At 46.5% G+C, this 24,339-nt stretch overlaps 1 protein-coding gene across 2 annotated transcripts in view; it reads right to left on the bottom strand.

Moving 5' to 3' along the window:
• The window catches only part of Adcy2 (adenylate cyclase 2), a 332,154-nt gene that overhangs the window by 80,990 nt on the left and 226,825 nt on the right, over positions 1 to 24,339 (bottom strand). For both annotated transcript variants that reach the window (XR_007592202.1, XM_050144723.1), the window contains exons 5-10: positions 12,794 to 12,942; positions 7,395 to 7,506; positions 4,754 to 4,881; positions 3,242 to 3,400; positions 2,231 to 2,363; positions 854 to 1,030 (exon numbers count right to left, since the gene is read on the bottom strand). Coding sequence is in view for 1 of the 2 variants with exons in the window: in XM_050144723.1 (XP_050000680.1) it covers positions 854 to 1,030; positions 2,231 to 2,363; positions 3,242 to 3,400; positions 4,754 to 4,881; positions 7,395 to 7,506; positions 12,794 to 12,942 (858 nt within the window). In the remaining variant the exon portion in view is untranslated. The remainder of the gene's footprint in view (positions 1 to 853; positions 1,031 to 2,230; positions 2,364 to 3,241; positions 3,401 to 4,753; positions 4,882 to 7,394; positions 7,507 to 12,793; positions 12,943 to 24,339) is intronic.

Below are 24,339 nucleotides of genomic sequence, written 5' to 3'. Positions count from 1 at the left end.
CAAAAGAGTCCATGGATTTGGTAGAGAGCAAGGAGGGATACACAGAAAGGGGGAATGATGTGATTATAGGATAATCTCAAAAAAGAAAGAAACAATGTAAGAACTGTAGAGAAGTTGTAGAAACAGATGCGATTAACCTATAGGTTCCACCTGCTGGACTTAGGGGTTTGTTGCCAGACTCTGAGGCCTGAGGACAAAGAGAGACGGGAATTCGCCTTCCACCTGACATCTCCATGCTCCTTTTCAGCCAGTGAGAATCATGAAGGACCGCATTTTATCTCAACTGCATCCTCATCAGTCAGCCACTACACATGGCACTGGACGTGGTTTTAGGACTGAAATAACGGTTGGGACTATGTTAACCATCTAACTGTGTTTACCCTTCCCGCTCCCTCTAGATCTATTTTCCATAGTCTTTTCTGCATCTTATTGTGCAAGTCCCCATGGTGAAGACCTTTGGTATCTGTGGCTGAAACCAGAACAGGGACGCACAGCGATGGGGCAGGCACCACTGTTACATAGTCTGCACATCTGGAATTGGAGCAGTCCTGGCTAAGCCCATGAGCAGCCATATGCCTTCACATCTACTCCTGTTAAAATGCTCGTGGTAGTCTACCTCATAAGACAAAAAAGAACTTGGTTAAACAGTCTTGTCACAGCCAGTTGTATAAATAATGATATGTTGGGCTATGGAGTCAAAGAGCAAAGTTGCTCTGTGATGGATTCAAAGGCCCCGTGGACTCAGAGGTCACCATCACTGCAGACAAGCATTTTGGCTGGAGGTGCCCAATCTTTTGCTGCAGGAGGAGCCCACAGCCCTCCTACCATGTCTATGGCTCTGAGGCAGGCTTACCGTGGTGCTAATCTTCCCGTTCTCTGTGGTCATGCTATCCCTGTGGTGCAGATGTGCGAAGGGCTTGGCTGCTCCCCAGGACTCCAAGTACCGGGTCATGCGGACAGATGCCCTCATCTTGGCTCCATCTAGGGTGTGGCGGGGTCTGAAGAGGTGCTGGGGACTCCGTCGCTCTCCCTTGGGAGGAGAAACAGCATCATGACTGGTACATTCCAACCTCGCCCTCCCTCCCTGGTCTAGCTCCAGCTTTACTGGACCAAGTCAATTGCTTTCTCTCTATATAGCAAAACTCAATTAGTGCAAGTGGTAGGTACATTAGTGGATGATAATTCATGATGTCAACCAACCCTTCAGCCCAACTTGGCTCTGCTCTAGTTTGTTTTGGTGGTTTTATAACTAGGTTTGGCTGCGCTGGCCATATTGGTGGTGGCTGCACGTACCTATAATTTGTGGCTCTTGGCCCGAACGCATCTTCCTGTCACTTATCTACTGCTTGCCATTCATGATACTCATGTTGACCTCTAGGTCAACAGTGAAACTAATTACAAGTGTGGGCTACAGGGAAGCCATCGCAGACAAATGCCCATGGATCTGATCTTGACTTTGTGAACTTGGGTGATATGACCCAGAAGCCCATATCCCTGCATTTACCAGCGGTGTCACCTGGAGACAGTTACACCACTGCGCAGAGCGTCAGGGTCCTACGATGGATGATGGTACCCATCTGGCAGGAATTTGAGAGAGTTGAACAGCGCTGAAAGCCCCGAGTCCCTGGATCTCCTCTAACAGGCGGCATGAACACAAGACGAGACAGACAGCGCCTCCCTGCCTGATTATTTCCCAGGCGATGGGCTCTTTTGGCACACAAGGGAAGCAGGTCTGTATGTATCCACGTTTTCACACAAATGAATTGTGAGATTTACTTGCTAATCCCGAAAATCTTTCTCCCTTTCTTTTTTCCACACACTTATCTTACTTCACCTGATGAGATTTTAATGTTTGATGACTTCATTAAGAATCTCTATTTCTCCTCAACTCACAGGTTTCAAGGCTGTGCACCCAGAGAGCCTTTCACAGCTGGCACTGTGCAACATGACAGACCTCTCTAATAATCCTGACCGGCACCCTTCATCCATCCCATCAGCACATATATAGAGAGAGACAATACATCTCAACTGTCTTCTGAATAAGCACTGGAATTCATCGTCGCAAAAACGCCTTCTATAATCAAGCCATTGATTGCACTTAAAGTGGTTTTGAGGGGGAAGATTTAGCCAGTTCTTAGCTAAAAGCATCACCTGCAACGATGTTTTCACTACCTGCTCCCCAATCACAGAAAGAATGAGCTAATTATCTACACTGTAGAGTGGTACTGACCTTGGGGTTGATTACAAAGTAGGTTTTCACCAAGTGCTGTTTTAAATACGGGTCCCTTATTTCGCCATCTCCTTCCTCCACTTTGTAAGCCCCGTTCAAGTGCTCCAGGGTGACCGAAGAAATGTGAACGCGTCTGAAATGGAATTTTAAACACAGATGTAAAGAAAGATTTTCTGTTTGCTTGCAGCTTGGGGAATAATTTCTCTTCTAGTGAAGGAAAACCAGTGTGTCCTCTGAGATACTGACTTCAATGGAAGTTTGTGCTGGACTGGCTGTTACTGTAAAGAACGGCACCTAGAGGTCCTCAGACACCAACACTTGTAGATCCTTTGTGCTCACAGAAACCTGCACAGCAGGTGTGGCGAACCTCAGCAGAAAATACTGGATGATAACGCATTTTCATGGGAGTATCTGTCAAAATCTGCATCTGGGCTGTGAGCAGAAGTGTCGGCTGTGTGAAAGCGTGGATTTCCTTCTCAGTGTTGGCTCTTGTGTGCCTGGGAATCACGGCCCTCACATGTGGGAGTCACATGGCTGACATTTAACCACAAGTGGATTCTGTGGCTGCTTATGGGACTTAGTCTACTGATGGCAGATGTACCAGTTCTAGAGCGACGCCAAGCCTGCACTGCATCATTCAACGGCAGCTCAGATCAACATCTGTAAATCTGCAAACAAAGAAAGGCTTAGAGTGTAACTATGTGATATCTGCAATGCTTAGATAAAGGCTTCAGAGGTTTGTAGAATTGGTGTTTGAGTTTGTGTGTGTGTTGCTAGGGAGGACGCCTAGAGGTTTATTTATTTATATTTTTACATTCTAAGTAAGCCTCTAGCACTATCCTGAGAGCAAGGTCAAGTGATTTTCGCAAGAGGCCACTGGACACAGGTTATCATGATACCAACACAGGCAAGAGTAGCCATCTCAAACTCAGCAAACCGGTATTACCTGGTTGACCTGGCCTGTCTAGTTGAGCCACAAGCTTGAAGAGAGAAATTCAAGGTTTGTCTTACCCAGGGACTCCTCCAGCTTCCATGTGGTTGGCCAAAGTGACGTCATGAGACCACACATCGTACTGCCACTTCTGGAGACCAATCACACCGCACAGGACGTTCCCAGAATGCACTCCTACACGCATGTTGATGTCAACCCCTGTAGCATCCCTTACTTTCCTAAAGAGAGGAGAAGTGTGCATAGCTCACTAGTGCCATTTTATTCCTTTGACGCACAGCCAATCTCCCTGCATGTTATTTTTCAACCTCTCAGACTTTAGGCAATGTACCATAGACCCTTCCAATGCAGAGGACCACTGTTTGCTGTTTCGAAGCAAGAGGAAAAGTAGCATCTCCTAAACACTCCAGGAGTGGACCCAAAGCTCCAGGCCTTTCTTGGAGTGGTCAGTAGTGACAAGGCATTTGGGCCACTGTTTTCATGTCCCCAGTTAACATGCATCCAAAACTGATCCACTGTGCGTGACTTCCTGCTGTGTTCAAACCCAAATGTCTGCATATCACTGTCTTGCAGCATCAGACCCCATTTCAAATACCATTTTCAATTCCTAACATGCATGCCCCTGATAAACATATTCTGCTAGCAGAGGAACAATAACTTATTTTGGAACTTAATAACTTCAGCTCAAATATGGATATTTAAGAAATAATCATAAGGTTAAATCTTATCGACTGAATATATTCTTTAATTAAAAAGGAAAATAATTTTAAAGGCTTTAATAATATATTATGAAGAGGAATGCAATTAAAAAATTGTCTCTGATATTTTATGACTATTGATGACTGTTGACAGAGGCCAGCGAAGAACTCCCCTGATGTGGAGACAGAAGTGTTGGGCAATGCTGGCGTCTATCATTCAGTACTTGACGATCCCAGCGCTTGGGTAGAATTCCCCCAGGGGAAACGAGGAAGGGAACAGAGATGGACAGCAGCACACTGCAGAAAACAGATGGTTCCCATCGCTCGTCACAGTAAGGCAAAGCATTAGCATCTCACAATGGCCCGGGGCGGGGCATAATGATGGTACCAGGGCATGCCAAAACTGCCACGAAATGGACTACCGATGTAGTTTCCCCAAAGGGTAAACCCTTCACTAGACTTCCTGACTCATGCTTCAATAACGGGAACACAAATGCTGCTCCTTCGTGCGAGAGAGAAAGAGAACAAAGAATTCCCAGAATGGATGAGAGACGTCAGGCTGTCACCCATTCTTGGGGGGGGCTAAGCAAGCAAACTGCTTTTATAGCCTCAGCCATCATACCTGAGACCAACAGGTAATTTACAACACAATGTGGAGCCCGTGAGAGGAGTTTGTTTGAATCACTTCAGAAAGCAACCAATTATTAACTCAGTTTCTCTGACACCAGTGGTTGATAACAATGCCCCTGAGCGCTGGTGCCAGCCGTTCTCTGGACTGAGGACCCCTCACGCCAAGAGATCTGTTTCCTCATATTTACCCCTAGGTGTACAGTGAGTGCCCGCACAGAGAGCAGTGCTTCTGAGGGACGCACTTACTTTATGGCTTCGCACATATCCAGTCCCATTTTCACACAGTTCTTGGCGTGGTTGGGGAGAGATATAGGGAGTCCGGAAACACAGTAATAGCAGTCTCCTAAAATTTTAATTCTCATGCATTCATTCTCCTGGAAGAAGAAAGCGGAAGACCTCATTTGCACGGTGCTCTCACAGTGATTCACATCTACTGAACGGCACCCGTTGCCGGCCCTGCTGACTCAGCTCCCGAGGACAGGGCGTGTGGAGAGAGGGATGGGAAGATGGGCTTCCTTCCCTGCCCGGTGAGAACAGGACAACCCTCTCCACACGCCACACACCCGATTCCAAAGCAGGAGGAATGATGGAGAGGGGAAGGGCATACAGAGAGGGTTGTGGGAGAGTTTCCCCTGAAAAGCAGAGGGGGATTGTTCTCTGCAGGACAAATGAGGACTCTGTGGAGATTAGCATCACCCAGACCAGGACGGGACAGTTAGACTTAAACTGCTATTCTACTATTACTATGTTGGGGCTTTGTTTTTTTTATTTTTAACTTGCAGAAGACTCCTATGTACGGACATATATTGTCTGATAAATGTCTTCACCCGCCAATAAGCTACCATGTAGCATGATTAATCATCTAGAATCCAGTTCTGTTATTAGGATAAATTTTTCTAATAAAAAGTCTGACCAGCTTAAGGCTGGAGAGACAGCTCGGTGGTTAAGAGCAACCACTGCTCTTGCACAGGGCCCAGGGTTAGTTTTCAGCTTCTGTACTTGGCCCCTCACAAACCCTGTAACTCCAGCTTCAGATCTTGATCCCCTCTTATGCATCCAGAGACACGCATGTGTATATGATTCAATAATTAATCCTAATAAACTAAAAACAAGAAAAGTCTGGCCGACTCATTTGCTGGTTTACATTACATTCACATTAAGTATTGTAATTTGCATTATGATATTTAGGTCATCTCATTCATATGCATCCATCCTACCTTCCTTTTTACCTTTCAAGCAGCTCTTTAGCAAAATAAAACAAAACCAAAAATGTTCTAAACACAGTCTATTTCTTCTGAGAATAGCATGGGTTTATAAATGAGCGGATATGACATCTCTGTAAGCATGTGTGCAGTTACTGGACGTTTCAGCATGTGTCTCTTCCTGACTAAATAGCTCACAAGCCAGGACATACTTTCATGCTTATTTATAGCACCATTGATGACGTATTTAGTAATTCCAGTGTAATGTCATAAACAAGAGAAAAGCAAATTACTCATTATTCAGGCTCCTTGCACACTTCTTAGACGGCTAGTTTATGACTGCAGAATGTTGGTGTTTCACAACAGAGCTGCTCGGCTTAAGTGACTTGCTTTGCCCAGTATTCATCCAGTGGGCTGGGCAGGCTGCTTGCTTACGGTGCTCCATTTATGTCATCTAGCTGTGTCATGATCTACCGTGTCATGATCTACCATCTAGAATGGATCCTGTCTTTGACCGCATCAGCTGGAGTGGACTCAGACGAAGCCCAGACATTCTGAGAGGAGGCCACACTGTCCCCACCTATTCTGTGGAATAGTGTGTCATTCCAGATTCTTTTGTAGACACACTTCCTGTTGCCCGTATCTGTCACATGCAATAGAACCACTGCACATATAACTACAATGACATCACACTTGAAGACTAGGTTCTATTCCAGCATGACTGATCCCTGTGGGACAGGGAGATGTGAGACCTAAGAGGCGCACACAGCATAGAGATGACCATGTGGCCATGAGGGATGCTGCTTCCGGTGTGACCACCTTCTACCTAACATCACCAGGCAATGCAATAAAAACGGGAGAATTCAAGTCATTACATTTCACCCTTTCTTTTTTTCTTTAAATGTTAACTTACAAAACTCAACATTTTCCTTTGAAAAGGAGGGAGGCAGAGCTACTCTCTCTCTGAAATGTAACCTCCTTTCCCCGTGGGAGCTGATGCACATGATAAGATAGCAAACTTGGGGAGAGGGGCCCACAGAGGACCATGCCCTTGTCTGTAGACACTGTTGGCCATTGTTTAAAAATGACCGGCCCACGCAGAGCAGCTCTTCTGCATCTCAGTAACGAATACTAGTAGGTATAATGAAGGGTGCTGGGAAACCATTCAGAGGCAAAATCAGGCTGAAAAGAAGCATGTAATGAAAAGCAAAGAGCTGGAAAAAAGAAACGTTTTCCACCCACATTTCACCAGCTCGAGGTCAGGTTTTTGTGAAATTTCCCATGTACACACACAGCACGACTGTGAACTGACGTGTCTGTGTAAGTGGCCCAGAAGCTACAAGATGAAAGTGAGGCCATAGGAATTAAAGGGCTTGTACACAAGTCACACCACATACCTTAGGGTTTTCCAGAATCTTACTTAACTCTGTGAGGAGAGAATGATTAAACCTTCACGTGGAAATGCCTCCCTAACATCCCAAGGGGCACAGGGTTGCCAAGAGAATCTCACTATTTTGAGTGTAGAACTGTATGTAAGCAGACTGCTAAAAATAGGTGAAAACACACAGAACTTGCATGCCAGGGCATCCTCCTGGACACGGCAAGGAAAACCAACAGGTTTCGCAAGAGTTCTCGAAGAAGAGAAAATGCGCCCGGATGTTACACATCTCCGCGGTGAAACCCACCTTTGCAATTTGGTCAAATTTCCCGAAGAGCTCATTCAGCATGTGGACCAGTTCCCCAGGGGAGCAGTCACTTGCAAGTCGGGTGAACCCAACGATGTCAGCGTATAAGATGCTGTGGGAACAGGTGGGGAAGAGAACTTAAAAGTCTACATTACACTGTTAAAGATGAGTCATGGCAAGTTCCTATTAGAACAGTGCAAATATTTCGTACTTAGCAGTTTCATGAGAAACATGCTATTTCCTGGACAGGAAATGCATAAACCTTGAAATACATCACCATTTAAATATTTTTCTAGTGCTTCATTTAAAAATTATTTTTAATTTATTTTTTTATTCCTCTCTCATACATCATATCCAACCGCAGTTTCCCTGAGGACTTAGTGGGAAGAGACAAGCTGCCTCATCATACTGGTCCAGTTCCAGGCTTTTTGTTTCTTCTTCCCCCTCTCCTCCTGGTCTTCCCCCACGCCTGCCTTCCCACTCATGCAGCCCAGGTGACCAGTGGAATGTCGGTCCCACTTGCACTGTCACGTGACTCGCGCTGTACAAACTCCTACAGCAGAAGCAACAGCTGCTAAAGTCCAATCCCGTGTGCACCAATTCAAATGAAAATAATTCAAGGCAATAATATTCCTTTCTAAAACAGATTAATAATCGATTGATCCTACATCCTTTACTCTAGGCTTAGACTTCACTTGGGGTGACACGTTAAACAAATCAAGACACTGGTGAGTGTTCAAAGGTGACTCCTGTTTAATACTGGAAAGGGAAGTGGCAGACTGTGAAGAGAGAGGGACACGGGCAGGCAGGGAGGTGAGCGTCCAGGGAACTTCACTCTTTGGATGTGACAGCTTCGTTTGCATATGTGCAGATGAGTGGGGGTGGCTGTGAGTTGCCCCAAGAATAACCAGTGATGTGTGCCAGTGTGTGCATCTACCCTTTCAAATACAAGAGCAGAGTCCAGATGGCCACGAAGGCTTTATACATTGGCCTACACTCCTGCTTTGAGTCCGAACAGCCACTTAGTGAAGATGTTATGGCTTGAGATGTACCATAGAGTAGAAATAGGCATGAGGAAGGTTATTAAAACAAACAAACAAACAAACAAATGCAGAGCCCCAAAAAGCAAACTGTGGAAATTGGCAGCCATGTGGAGAGTTGGATCCATTGTGCATTGCTGGTGAAAGCGTAGGCGGGCACAGCCACTATGAAATACACTACGATAGCTCCTGAAAATTTTAACCCTGAAAACAAGATTTAGATGTGGGATTAAAGACTCAAGCAGATGTTGATGCGTGAATGTCTGAATTTGCTTTATTCCCAAGGTGGAGTGGAAACAACCCAAAAGTCCATCTGTGGACGTATGGGAAGAGAAACTGCGATCTATACATACACTGTAATATTAGTCAGCCTGGGAAAGAAATGAAATCCCAGGAAATGCTGGACTTGAAGGCACAAAATGTCAAATGTTAAGTGATTACATTCCATGGTGCCTTAGACTAAAGCAGCCCTTGTAGGCAGGAGGCAGAATGGTGGGTGCTGGATTGGGGGAGGAAGTTGGGGCTTGTTGATTTATGGGGATGGGAACCCCATGTACAATGAGGAAAAGGTTATGGAAATGATCAAGACAGTGGGAAAGCTCTGTGAACACTTCCTCCCACAGAACTATTCCCTTAGAAGTGGTTGAACTGTAAAACATTGTGCCCATTTCACCGCATCGAAAACAAAACTACGTGGCGCCAATCATCTTCATCACAGCCAGATCAGGACAGAACTCTGTAGCAGCAAAGCACAGGAGAGATGCTTTTCTCTGTTGGGGGTCAGGTAACTTCCACAGGCTTCTGAAGAGGCTGCCTTTCTGTTCTGTTCACATGATCTCTCAAACCATGCCTACTTCTCTCCACCATCCCTTTAGAGGAATGTCTGGCAGAGGCTGAGCCATGTTCCAAGAGGAAGGATTGAGTTTGCTCACTCAGAGAAGGAGCACCTGATACAAAGAACTCTGGGAAAGGAACAGGTGAAGGTGGGTGAAGCCACTTCTTTCTCATCTGTAACATCAGCTTTTCTGATGATTAGAACCTGAACTGGGCAAAGCAGCCCCATGGCAGGCTGGCCGTACATATCATAGGCTACCCCAGAGCTTGCTTTTCAATAGAGAAATGAAAAGAGTAAGCAGACTGTGGTGCAGTATCGGAAACCGCGTGAAAGGAATCGTTAGGCTCTAAGACAGCAGTTCTCAACCTTGTGGGCCGCGACACCTTTGGGGGTCAAATGATCCTTTCACAGTGGTCATCTAAGACCAACAGAAAGCACAGATGTTTACATTACAATACATAGCAGTAAAACTACAATTGTGAAATAGTAAAGAAAATAATTTCATGGTTGGTGGTGGATCACCGCAGCATGAGGAACTGTATTAAAGGGTTGCAGCATCAGAAAGGTTGAGAATCACTGCTCTACAGGCTCACACAGGGATGGGGTCCGGGGAGGACGATCTAAGAATCATTATTACAGAGGTCACCCTGGCAGTGCCCCGTGGAAGCAGGGAGGCCAGTGGAGCCTGAGCAAGGTCTGTGGTGGGGAGCAGTGGAGAGACATGGTCAGACAGACGGAAGATGAACCGCACACTGCAACTGATTAGATTTTGGCAGGGAGCATCCAGGAGAAGAAACTGAAGTTGAAGGGCAGTTCCTGGGTTTGGAATCTAGATTCAGACGGATCGTGAGCTTGCCCAGGAAGAAGACTACTTTATCTTTGTTAGTTTTGTTGTTACCTTAAGTCACCCGCTAGGTGAATGAGCACAGGCTGGGTTCCATGTCTCACAAAGAGAGTGACGTCCTGGGAGGGTGGAAAGAGCACAAGGGAGCCTCAAGAGCGACAATATCGCTCATTTACAGACGAGGATAAACTCAGGAAAGAAAAGGAAACATCAAGATTGTATGGACACGAAGACTGACGTGTTCTCTCAGTAGGGCCTGCATGCCTGCATGCCTGCATGGTCAGTGCAACAAGGAACAGAAGAATTACACAGATCTGGAGACAGGAGAGCTGGACTGGGGAAGTTGGTATTAATTAGGTCTGTGGCTTGGTGGGGATTCACACCAGAGTTAGGAAGTTGAGGACAAGGGAAACCAATCACAGTGAAGAAAAATTCTCTGTGTCCTGAGCTATGTAGGAAAGATGTAGTTTCAGACTGGATGATACGTAGGATTATGCAAAAATACACTTGTTTTTATTTTGCTTTCATTTGTTTTCCAATGTTGTGTCTGTGCTTGCTTAGGAATGACTGGGAAAGATCCAGAGAAAGGCGATCAAGGGTCAGAAGGACACCAACAGTTGCTGTCCTCAATAGAGAAAGTATTATTTTCATTAGTGCTAGGAAATGCTTCTAGTAGGAATAAGCCCCATGTCCAATGGACACCAAAGCAGAGCTAGGAAGCAAACAGTTGATTTCTCTGGATGCCCAGCAACAGATTCCTTGTGCTGGCAGAATTGAGCCACCGTGCTGTGAGGATGTCCGGGCATCTGATGGTGAGGACCAGAGGAGCTGAGGCCTCTAGCTAACACCCCGTGTGAACCATCCACGGAGGGCAGGAGCCACAAAGAAGGCAGGTCCTCTGGCAGCTGTATCTAACACCTGGCCTGAGTTTCACAGCAGAGTCCAAGCCTCAAACATCTGGACAAACATCTCTTAAACTTCTAGCCCACGGATGCTGTGAGATGCTAATGTCTGTGTTAGGCCACTAAATTTGGGGTGTTCTGGTAAACAAAAATTGACAAGTAACACAGGTGGTATAAGGGGTTCATTCACTGCTTGAGGGTGCCATGTTGTCCATCAAGATGTCCAGTGACTGCTACGCCACCATGCTGTCCTTTGCAGGCTTTGATTACCCAAATGAATGCCTTGCAATCAGCTCCTGCGGTAGGAGGGGGACTGCAGCAGTTTGGGAGGCAGAAAGCTGGCGAGAGGAAGCATTTGAATGGCACACCCCCAGACACCAGAAGTGTTAACTTCTTGCTTCCTTAACTTTATAGATGAAATGCTTACACAGCCACAGGCAAACAGGGATTTTAAACAATTTTATTGCTTAATGGGCCATAACTTTCTTTAAATAGACCTAGTTTCTCCCCTCATCCATTCAGTGTTTCTCACCATAATTCCCGTCCTGTCACCAGTGTTTCTCCTTTAGGGACTGTCTGGTGAAACGCGTTTCTTATTGCTTATTTATGCCTATACTTGGGTCCCGCATGTTGCCGGCTCTGGGTACCTTTTTGTAAGATCTGGTACCAAATGAGCTATGCATCTACGTTTCAGTAAAGTGTGCGTTTCATCTCGGATTTCAAAACTTTGATTTAAAACAGCTGGCCCGGGAGACAGCAGCCTGTGATGAGAGTCCAGATTTGGAGAACAGACTGGGTTCCAGTTCTAGCAGATGCTCCCCAGCCGGGGTTGAGAGTCAAGATTTGGGGAAGAGGCTTTGGCCCACATCTAGCTGATGTTCAGATAAACATATCTGTGGCCCCAGATATACTGAAGTGTGATTCAAGAATCTTCCCTGACCCTAAAGATTACCACCAAAGGTTAACAGATACAGCCGGGTACATGTGCAGAGGACCATGAGGACTAACAGAAAGCCTGGCATCATCACAACGAGTGCCCGAGAGAACACATTCCGGAAGGAGGTACCTGGGATGGAGAGGACAAGAGAGGAACACTAGCTATGTGGTGGCTTGTGGATGCGGATAAAGGAATGAGTCTCCTTCCCAGCCTGAAGGGAGGGGCCTTATATGTCACCTTCTACATCAGGGGCATTAGAGGTTTCGCACATCTTCCCTCTTGGCTAGAATCCCATAGTGTTAGCTTGCTGGCTTCCGAGCACTATAATTCTAGGGATGACTCTCTGGGGGATATACTTATGACAATGTCTGTCTTGACAAAGCAGTTATTGCCATGAGAAATATAAAGATCTGCATCAGGACCCTGTGGCCGTTGCCACTAGTTGGTCAACCCAATAATCCAGCCTCCCTGGAGTGCTGGCTTCATGGAGGCCCTGTAGCCAGGAAACACACCTGGGAGGGTTGACCATTGTGTCTAAAAAGTTCATGGACACTCATAGGATTATACTGCAGTCTGACTGTGGGGGTTCTCAAAAAAAAAAAAAAAGACCTCACCATCCACCTTTTCTCTGTTCCTCTCCGCTACAGACAGAAAGTTTACAAACTATGTATCAACCCAATGAATGAAGCAGATTAAATTATATCACCCCAATGCGAAGGTTCCGAGCGACGTCAGAAGGGAAAGAGGAGTGGGCCCCACTGTACCATCAAAGGACAGGCAGTTATGTGTGATGTGGCACCCGACTCCCCGTGCCGCTGAGGGCCTGCACGGTGCACTGTACCTCACGTTGGTGTGCCGCTTGACGTACAGGTTGTGGAAGTTGTTAGTGTTTTCCATCTGGCCAGCTTTGGGACCTTGCAACCTCTGGATGATCTCAGCTTTCATCTCCATGGCTATGTGAGCCGGCAGCAGGGAAAGCAGAAGGCGCTCCTGCGAGGAAGGGGAGAAAGGGCAGAACACTTCAGACAGTGCTGGGAGAGGCTGCCTGGCGGGGAGGCCACGCTCCTCTGATGGAAAAGAACCGTAACTCTTCCAGAGGTCGGGCCCTATCATTATATTCTTATTTACTGAACTCTCAATAAGAGTTTTCCACATGGGTAATAAAAGAAGGTAAAGTTATTTCCCCAAGGATATTATTCATCTATTTTGATTCTAAAATAGAAAATCAGGACTAATATTAAAAACCCAAAATACCAACAGACAACGTGAGATAAAAAAAACATTCATTTCACCTTTCCGTTCATGTGTGTGATAAACCACAAGCTTCATTGCACTTGGGAAAGGCGGCTAATATCCCACACTCCCTGAAAAAGGAAGCCAAATATTTTCCAATATTTCATTTCCTCTATGATAAAAACTGTCTCCTCCGGTGATCACCAACTACTGTGAAAACGGAGTCGGAAGTGGGAGTTTCTGCGAAGCATCATCCAGAAGAAGCTAAGAGCACCAGAGCGCATGAGCTTTCTGTGGGTTTTTGGTTTCTGCATTAGTGAACACACTAGAAGTGAACCCTAGCATGTGAGCCAGCTCTGACTTCCGTATATACCCATCTTAGTCAGGGGGCATTTTCCCACCCTCTGCAAGGAAAGAATCACGTAAGGGCAATCATGAAAGTTTAAAGTCAACATAGAATAATTTAAATGTTAAACTATTGCATTTAAAACAACCAGTAGACTCCCCTATGTTAGTATGACCTCCTAGCCATGGCTCTTGACAACTGATGTTTCTTGGTACCTTGCAGGCTCCAGGGTGGGCCTTCGGCTCTTAGTTAACAGGACCCTTCTGGTGGCCACAGTGTTAGATCTTAGTAAAAGTGAGTTTCTAAGAAAAGCTTGAGTTTAAAAACACAGGAATTTCCTTTAAATTTGTCTTTTTTCCACTTTTAAAGGTCAAACGGTACACAGCAATTGCTCAAGAGTGGCCCATCTGCTTCCTGGTAGTGACTGTAGCTCGTTCCTTTCCATGTTCAGTCTCACGGGTCTCAGTGATCTCCCATGTCCACCTGCTTCTGTTCCCAGGGATCCTCTAAAGGGCCTCAGGGGCGCCCATTCTCTCACTCATTGACAACCCCAGTCCCTCATCCCGCTTTCTGAGACCACCTACAGACTGAACTCAGATCCTCTATGTGGGGCCCACTTGGCCTAGTCTTTGTTCCACATTCTGTAATGAAGCATGCTATACCCCAAGCCAATCCCTCCTGGGGACACAGATTTCATGAGCAAAAATGGAGAATCAAATATAGTGGCTTTTCTCTCCCACTCCAAGCCTTATTTAACAACCAAATGTAAGTCACAATCTCTATTTTAAATCCGAAATGTAGACGAATGACCAACTTTTTAAAAAATGTACTGAAAAGCTGCAGAAGATGAAATTCATATGTTATTAAAACAGACCCGACTTTTTTGTTGTATTAAAGAATCGTTGTGGACTTAGAACACAGAGAAATGTTCGGGAGTGGGGCGTTGACACGGTTCTGTGAGCAAAGACACTTGCCACAGGGCTTGACGAATGCAGTCTGGTCCCTGAGACCATGGTGGAAGGAAAGAACGGGTTCTCTGGTTTTCACAGCTGTGTGGTGACACACCTCCCTCTTCCAAATACAATTTGAAGAATGCCGTTAAAATATACTTCACAGACAGTGGGTTTCAGTGCCGTTTCTCAGTGGGTAAAGGGCTTGCGTATAGTGAACTGGGCAGACAGTAAACATTTAAAGCTAATTCATTTTTCAAGCAAAGAATAAACTACTTGGATAAAATTTTTAAATTTTCATCTGCTATGTGAGAGTTTCACACATTTTTACTACCAATTCTTTTTATTGTTTCTATCCCACTCTGCCCCTCCAAGTCCTCAAAGACCTTCCTATGTCCTCCTCCCAAATTCATAACCTCTTCATTTTCCTTTCACAGTCCCCTGAGTCCAAGTAGTGTGGCCTTTATGTGCACATCTGTAGAGCCATCACTGGAGCATGGACAACTGTATGTGCACATCTGTAGAGCCATCACTGGAGCATGGACAACTGTATGTGCACATCTGTAGAGCCATCACTGGAGCATGGACAACTGTATGTGTACATCTGTAGAGCCATCACTGGAGCATGGACAACTGTATGTGTACATCTGTAGAGCCATCACTGGAGCATGGACAACTGTATGTGCACATCTGTAGAGCCATCACTGGAGCATGGACAACTGTATGTGCACATATGTAGGGCCATCACTGGAGCATGGATATAGTATGTGCACATCTGTAGAGCTATCACTGGAGCATGGACAACTGTATGTGCACATATGTAGGGCCATCACTGGAGCATGGATATAGTATGTGCACATCTGTAGGGCCATCACTGGAGCACGGACAACTGTATGTGCACATCTGTAGAGCCATCACTGGAGCATGGATATAGTATGTGCACATCTGTAGGGCCATCACTGGAGCACGGACAACCTCCGAGGGGCCACACCCCCACAGAAATGGACTCTCTCTCCTGAAAGAGATGTCAGCTGCTAAGAGCTCTCAGATAGGGATGAGACCTCATGAGCCCCTCTCCTGTCTATGCTGGATGGTTAGAATTTTAAACTTTTCTACTTCAGAATTCTTCTAACAACTGTTTTAAATGCAGCTGAATCCGCTCAGGACACTAAGCCAGTGAACATGCAGGGGGGATGTTAAGTACCATATCTCTCCTCTTCCCAACTAAAAGGGCCTATCAGAAATCTGGATTCTAGAGCGGTGCAGAGCCATAGGCGGCTCCATCACGCACTTGTAAAGGGAGATCTTGTCTCATCTAACATTGCCCTGCAACACGAAAGAGCTCAGGTCCCACCCAGATTTGGCCTTTAGAAGACACCCACAGGGGATATGAAAAGGAGCTTCCAGTTCACACTAGAGCACACCTCATCTTGCAGCCAGGGTCAGGCCTACACACCTGAGAGAATGGATGCCTTCTGCCGATTCCCATCACCTGTGTATCCCTGGAGTTGCATTCTGGCCACGGTGCTATTGCTGCTCTCTCCCGTTGTCTCGCAAAGATTGCCTCCCAGGGCCCTTGTAAGTACTGCTTCAGACCAGTTCATTAAAGCACATCACACTGAATACTTATTATTTGAAAAGTCTTGTTTCATGCTCATTGAATGCCCACTTTAGTAAAGCAGTTACAGTTTTTATATACGACGGAGAACGGCCCTTTGGAGCAGAAGCAGCCCTGAGATGGGACAAGATGTGGGGAGGTGTGAGTTCCAGCCTTTTTGCTGCCATTAACAGAGGCATGGGCACCTGAGCCTCGATTTCATTGTCTAGAAACCGATTCTATTGTACCAGTGGAACTGTCCATGGCCCTGCAGGAAGCAAACACTTCCCTAGCACTGTGGTGGGCTCTTTGTAGAAGTTACCTTTTCCAGCTCTGGAGACAACCGTGTGCTGCTCCATGCGCTCCCTGACGAGTGTCCCCAGTGACCGTGTGCTGCTCCCTGACGAGTGTCCCCAGTGACCTGTGCTGTTCCCTGACGAGTGTCCCCAGTAACTTCTCTCCACCAGCGAGGCTCTTGTTCCACCTCCCCTAATTTCCACAACCTCCCTAAATTGGGCTGCCAGTCAAGAGGTTGCAATCACAATCTTGCTTCTGTGTGGTCCTCGAGAAGCAGATCCAGAAGTGTGAGAAGGACAAGGACATTCTGGCTAGCATGTCCACTTCTGTGTGTGGAGCTCTTACTCAGGGTTACTATTGTTATGATAAAACTCCATGACCAAACACAACTTGGGGAAGAATGGATTTTTTTTATCTAGCACAATAGGCTTGCTTATTTCATAGTCTGGAGGACTGGAGTGCCTTGTTCAAACTAAAATCAATGTACTCCTCAGCAAGCCACGAGTCTCTGCCACCAACCATTAAGCCTTTTCCTTGCATGTATAACATATTTTCTTACTAAAACCCCCAATTACACATAATTTCATTTCAATTTAACTATTATGTCAACAGAAAAAAAAATCAGCATAGCCGTGGCTCAGCGAAAACCTAACATCAAGGCAGAATCTGAGACTTCCAACCTGGACCATGGGTGGCTGTTCCACCCACTCTGGGTTGTGAAGAGGTGACCAGAGGCTGTCTGGAGAGCACATTGTGAAAAAGAGGGAGAAAGGATGCATGTAATCGCTCTCCAGACAAATGAAGTTAGAGAAGAAAGCACCCATCAAGTCTGACTGTAAATCATGTCCATAGTCACTGATGATGGGCAGTTGGTGTTTCTAAGCTTGAACTGTTTACCATCGACTGTCAATTCAATTCTCCAGATTAGAGCCCCTGGGGAACCAGAGATCACTCATCGGGTGGACAAATGCTCAGTCCTCACTGGGAGACTGTGGAGGTCCCCTGGGGAAGGCCACAGCTGTGTTCTCTAGAGCAAGACAAAGACTACTTGAGTTCCAGCACTCAGAGGAAGATGGCAGGCAGGTCTCAGCTGGGGCCTTGCATCGAGTCTGAAATAATGGAACATGATATCGGCGTAAAGGGCTGCACATAGAATCAAGATCTCACTTAGCATAAAGGCCAGCAGTGAAACACTCCAGACGGAAGCCGATTCTGGTGACTCATCACTCAAGGTCACCTATCTGCAGACCAATGTCGCAACCAGCCACGGACTATCTGTGACGGCTAAGTAGCCCTGTGGAGAAAATGTGTGCAGACTGGCCACACTCCTGGACACTGGGCAGTGAAATCCAAAGCAGGATACCTGGATTGCCGGGTAGGTCAGGACACCGGGTTCTGATTTCCTCTGGGAGAAAGGACAGGTGAGGATGCCCACGGTATCATCAACTCGAGAAGAAATGAAAGGAAGTGGGCTTTGATGAAGGGTTCCCAAAAGCAAAACTGAATATATTAACGAATAAGATCTAGCTAACTAACATGAGTGTAGTTACAGACGTACAACCTCTAGCAGTAGACTGAGTTGCTCTGGAACATTCAGACCCTCCTCTATGGTCCACTGATCAGGCCACGACCAAAGGGACCAATGGAATGGACATCTGTGATAAGGGCTTCAGTTAGCTCTTTTTCCTACATTGCTGCAAGGCTGCAATAGACTACCCGAGAAAGGCAATGTAAGGGAAGAAAGGTTTATTTTGTCTCCCCATTTGAGGGTACTGCCCAACATGGAGGTGAAGAGATGGGAACAGGAGTGTGTGGCCGCTGGTCCCATGGTGTCCTCAGTCAGGAAGCAGAGAGAGATGAGGCCTGTGTCTCAAGTATTCCCTCCTTTGTGTCCAGTCTGACATCCCAGCCGAAGGGACGGCGAGGTTCACATTTAGGACGAGTCTTCAGTTAGCACAATCTGGGAATTTCTTAACAGCCAAGACAGAGTGCTAGTAGGTGATGCTATATTATGGAAGGTTAACAATCAAACTTCTCCTTCACGTGGAGCATCTGGGCTGGCAGGCTCACCAGGCTTTTGCTTGCCTCCTCCTGAGACCATTAGTGTGAGAGACAGTGGCTTTGTAAACCTGCAGCCATGCATGATATAGAATCCTAATCTACCTATGCCCAACAAGTACGAGTGGGAGACCATGATTCCTGGAGATCACCTTGATTTGAGGACAATTCTGCCACACTATAATGGAGCTGTAGAGAAGCTTATGACCCTGTAAAGGCTGTGCATGCTAACCCATGTCATTTGATAGACGATGTCCCCAGCTGTTCTGACTTGGTGAGATTTCATGTACTTAGTCAGGTAGGGAACCTCCCCCTGTGACTGTGACTTCAAGGTGAAGGTCTGGTATGACCTCTCTGAGATCCTCATTTTCTCTTTTCCTCACTCAGAGCAGAAGTTGAGGCTCATCAAAGTTGCCTGCTTCTGCCGACTTATAGGCTTTTGGTGGCATTGAAGTTCTGCCCTTTAACCCTACGGGTTCCATCCATCATAGCGGTGACGGTGTATTAATCAGCATTTCTTCTATTACACTAAGAAGCAAGGATAATTTATTTACAAGATTTGCCCCAATGAAAAGCTGAAGTCATGAGAATTTATCCCATTCTACCTGATCTTACAGGTCCTCCTACATTCAGATTTTCAGTGACTATTGTTCCCAGCTAGTGTTAATTTACACAGTAAACAAAGCAAAGGGGTTTCCCAATAGCTCTTTCTCCTCCATAAAAGGAGGGAAACTCATAAGCCTCAGGAAGTAAGTGAATCTTACAGGGCTCAGACAGGAAACAAAGCTCCGAGATTTGCAAGGCCCCACCTCAAGGCTACATAAGTAGCAGTAACTGCTAGGGGAGGAGACTCTTGCACAGGCCCAGCAGAACGCAAGCTGTGCAGAGATCACCAGGGCTGCAGCTTTCGTTAGTCCTCACCCAAGCTGAGGTCCGTGTTCCTGTGATATGTCAGCCTCTGAGTCGCTCATGATCCCTATAAGTAGGCTGTCACCAAAATTCCTCTAAGTAGCTCCAAAATCTCACTGGTTCACTAAAGCCACACTGCAGAATCATTTCTCTGTTCTGTCCTCAGTACTCTATTTGAGGCAAACAGATATTGGCTCACGCCTCCCAGGAAAAGTCACACAACAGGAGTGCAATCAGCCAGCCTTGAGCCCTATCCTTCTGAATGCGGACCTCACAGTGCAGTGCAGGCATCCTGCCCTCAAGGAAGCCCAGTCAAAGCAAAGAAAGGGACCAGCAGCATCTGTACAATAGGGCCCCTTGCCCAATATCCTCTGAGACCATGGTGCCTGTCTCCATATCCTCAGGAGGCTCAGATTCTTGTCCGCAGTGGACCATGCTGCCAAGTCTTGGAGTTAAAAGTCAATGAAGGAACAGAAGAACATGAAACTTAGGACAAGACAAGGTCTTTAAGGACCAATACTAACTTCTGTTTCAAAAATGTCTGGGATGTCCAAGGAAATAACTCAGTAGATCCCTAGAATCCACAGGAAAGCCAGGAGGGAGGACAGCTTCCTGTACTTCTACAGTGCTCAAGGCAGAGATGAGGGATCCACCATAGGCTGGTTAGCCAGACTAGTCCAATGACAAGCTCCAGGTTCACCAAGAGACCCCAATTCAGTCTGTAAGGCGAAAGAGATGAAGGAAGATACTAGATGCCAACCGTGGGTTCCCATACACATGTGTACTGGCATTTACACACACACACACACACACACACACACACACACACACACACACCACTCCACACATAACTAAGCTAAAAAAAGTGGGGGGGGGGAAGCTGTGAATCTGCCATGGAAATTGACAGAAAGACTGTTTTTATGTAAGCAGTCCTACAGTTCCTGGTGGATTTCTGATTCCTATTTCTTGAGGCCAGTTGCTGTACTCTTGATTAAGATTCTCCACTCAACAACATTTATAGATACTTTCCATGCACCACTTCCAGGCCTAAGCAATTTGTAAGTATTACCCCGTTTAGTTCTCCCTACAACCCAGGGAAACTTGGTACTGCTGTTCGCCCCGTGTCTAGTAAGAGGCGAAGGAGAAGCAAATGGGTGGAGTCGCTGTCTGAAGTCACAGAGTTAGTGAGTGGCTGACTGCTTCCCACCAGCGCTCAGGAAACAAAGCATACGTAGGTACAGGTGTGGAGGACCCAGCCTCAGCTAGTGCCCGACTATCTCATACACCTGTCTTGGGTACGATGGAGTCTCTATTTTTGATGGGAGAATGGTGCTTCCCCTGAAGAATGTTGAAGCCAGAGACAATGGCCGTCCCCGACACTGGCTGTCCCCTCCCCCCCCGACACTGGCTGTCCCCGACATTGGCTGTCCCCCCGACACTGGCTGTCCCCCTGACACTGGCTGTCCCCTGACATTGGCTGTCCCCGACACTGGCTGTCCCCGACACTGGCTGTCCCCCCGACACTGGCTGTCCCCCTGACATTGGCTGTCCCCTGACATTGGCTGTCCCCCTGACATTGGCTGTCCCCCTAACACTGGCTGTCCCTTGAGATTGGCAATCCCCAGCACTGGCTGCCTCTCAACACTGATCATCTCTAGCACTGGATGTTCCCCTACACTGGCTGTCCCCGATACTGGCTTCACGGCACTAGATGCCAGTGACTATGGGGACAACATAGGCTGCCTGACAAATTGCCACATGTCTTCTGGAGGTGAAACAGCTGACAACCACTGCTCTGAATGTCAGACACATTTATTTGTTGGAGGAGGTAGCATGTACTTCCTGGCCTCCTGGCTAGCTTAGACCCAAAATAATCACATAGACACCATATTATTTAAAACACTGCTTGGTTCATTAGCTTTAGCTTCTTATTGGCTAACCTTACATATTTTTTTAACCCATCTCCATTAATCTGTGTATAGCCACATGGCACTGGCTTACTGGCAAAGTTTCAGCATGTCTGACTCTGGCTGCAGCTCCATGGTGTCTTTCTGACTCTGCCTCCTTTCTCTGAGCATGCCATTTAGTTTTTCTCTGCCTACCTAAGTTCTGCCCTATCATCAGGCCAAGGCAGTTTCTTTATTCATTAACCAATAAAAGCAACACATAGACAGAAGGACCTCTTACACCATATGGGGACAACATAGGCTTCCTGACAAATGCCACATGTCTTCTGGGGGTGAAAAAGCTGACATCACTGCTCTGAATGTCAGACACATTTGGTCTTTCCCATTCTTTACTTCAGTTCCTTTCCAGTCTGGGTTTTATGGTCTTCTGCTGTAATTTTATTTCCCCCCATTCCAGTATGGAAGAGCACATCTCTCCAGAGCATTGCTGGGAAATACCTCATTACTTCTCCCCTCATGCTACCGTACAAGAGCCCAGACAACTACATACCCAGCCAAAGAGGGGCTGAGGCACGCCTGTACTCTGGGTGGGGTATGCTTGTCTAGAAAGATGCTCTTGTTCTTACGGAAGGAAAGAGTAGGTGCTGGAGGCAAACCAGGGTTCTCTGGGTTCCCTGTCATCGTGTTCAAGCAGAAGCCATTATCTTCCTGTGTAGGGATAAGTCCCACCCCTTAGGGGGCGTGTTCGCCTCAGGCTAAAGTTCTCCTATAAAATTGGTGAGCGTGCTCCCAGCGCTCTTCTTCTGCTTTCCTGGTCTCCACGGGAACAGTGGTTCTGTAAGTCTATTCCTCCATTAAAGCTGTCTATATTTTGACAATCTGTCTGCATTCGCTTACGCCGTTACATTCCTGCTCAGGCTATGCCCTTGTCAATACAGTTGAAGGAATGACTGAACACACTGCCAGTTGCCTAAATATAAACCTGCAGTCATCTGCTCGCTTCTTACGAGTCTTCAGAGCACAGAAGTGCCTTGACACTGACTTAGTGCTCCTCTTCAGGTACCAGCAATGTATCTGAAGAGGGAGTTACTTCCCAAGCGGGTTTTCTCCTGTTTGTCCCTCTCTGGCCCCCTTTTCTCCTTAAAGTGAAGGTCTGTCTGAGATAGAAAGCAGCCAAGACTGGTTAACACCACCTCTGGATGCTTCTAGTGTTCAGGAAACTACAGACCCCTAGTATGTGGTTCTCTGTATGCACCTCACCTCTTTTACTTCCTCCTCCTTCCAGATCTTCTGGGTCACATGCTATCTACGCCTGCCCCGGAGAGCATCCTTCCTCTGGGTCCTAATGACTGACACCTTCATGTTCTTTCCACCTGCCTTCCTCTGTTAAAGCTATTCTTAAACAATTGTTCAGACTAGTTCACAACATTCCTCCACCTTCCATTCTTCCCACGCCCATCAACAGCCCTCGAGTCCTCCTGGAATCACCTATTTCCTTCTATACATGAGTCCAGACTGTGCCTGTTCAGTATCATGTGCCCAGCATAAAATACAGATGCCAGCACCTGGCATGTGACGTATTTGCTGAACGAACACGGCAACAGATGCATGGGTGAAGGGCCACAGGCCTCATGACACTTTGAATGGAATTTCCGGTCTACTCTCCTTACTCTGTCTAATTCTTTAATGGCAGCTGGCAGGAGACTCTCCTGGCCTCTGCTCTGTCACACGTCATGCAGCATGTACGGTAGAGCCCCCTCTTGATCCTCAGAGTCCCTGGGAGCCCAGAGCTAGTGAAATAAATCTCTGCAGTCGGTTCTGGGCCTTTTGCTGTCAAGGTGTCAGGAGGAAATGGGGAGACATCCTTGGATATGGCAACAGAAATAGGAATACATCTGCGTTTCATCTTCGGTCATTCTTGAAGTCATCTGGTTTTTCTCTAAGGAAGAAATCACGGAGAAAATGTTCTGCACATGCATGTATGTAACCTTCATGCATGCATGGTCATATTCACACTCATATTTAAAACGTGTGTTGGATATTATGTTAGTTGTTCGGTATGTGTAAATTTGTGGGAGAACTGTAGGCCTGTTGAGATTTAATCTTCTTTCAATGTCTCCTTAAAGGGCTTCTGGTGTCTGACCTTTCCAGAGCTGAAGACGCAGCATTGGCCCTTTGTTCTGCAGGTTCGAGCCTGAGTGCTCATGTCCACCATGCGTGCAGGCCAAGCATCCTCTGAGGTAGCCTCCAGCTGCTGACAGGATGGAGTGTGCACAGCCCAGAATGCAGTGTAGACGGGTGGGGAGGGAACGTATAACTTATGAACTCAAGCCTGCCACGGCAAAAAGAAGGCAAATTTTCTGCCAGGAAACACAAATTCAGATCAGCATAGGAATGATGAAAGACGTGGTTGGCGAGAAGATTCAATTAAAAACCATGTTTATTGATTAATTTGAATAACCATATTAGCATAATAAAGGAACTTGATGATTCTCATTCCAACCAAAATATCTATCAATCTCCCCAAAGATGTTAAGAGTATTGACTTGCTATGTGCTAGGCTGAAGTATGATAAAATGTTGAATCTTCTGCAGTGGTTTCTGAGGGAGAGTGTGTGATTTTCACACTATGCACCCACACTGGCTGAGCGTAGAGCCTGTTTTGTTTGGGAATGCATTTCCACCAGCTATTGCTGCAAAAAACAATCCCCTAAAATATAGAAGGTAAGAAAACAATGCAACCTCTGTTCTCGTACTCTGGGAAGCGGCAGGTGTGTGGTGGGTGTTGTTTTCGTTGTGGCTAAATCAGATGACTGGATTCAATCAGCGTCCTGGCCAGGCCCTGCAGGATGGCCCTAGTAAGAGGTCTGTTTGATAGTTACTTCTGGCAATCTCAGAGGCTTTGATTCTGTTTTCCAAGTCTGATCATGTGATGTGTCCTTCCCTAGGCCACGTGGCCTCCACGTTGCTTGTCTCAAAGTAGCAGACTTAGAAGTCAGGAGACTGTCGTGTTCTCATGCAGTTTGGGCTGCATGGTGCCACTTCCCATTGTCAAAGCAAGTAACACGTGTCCCCCCCCCCCCGCACAAAC

The sequence above is a fragment of the Alexandromys fortis genome, unplaced genomic scaffold (assembly GCF_014885135.2).
Source record: "Alexandromys fortis isolate MF-2015 unplaced genomic scaffold, M_Fortis_MF-2015_v1.1 scaffold_52, whole genome shotgun sequence".
NCBI classification, from domain to species: Eukaryota; Metazoa; Chordata; class Mammalia; order Rodentia; family Cricetidae; genus Alexandromys; species Alexandromys fortis.
This window is presented reverse-complemented; position numbering and strand designations above follow the sequence as displayed.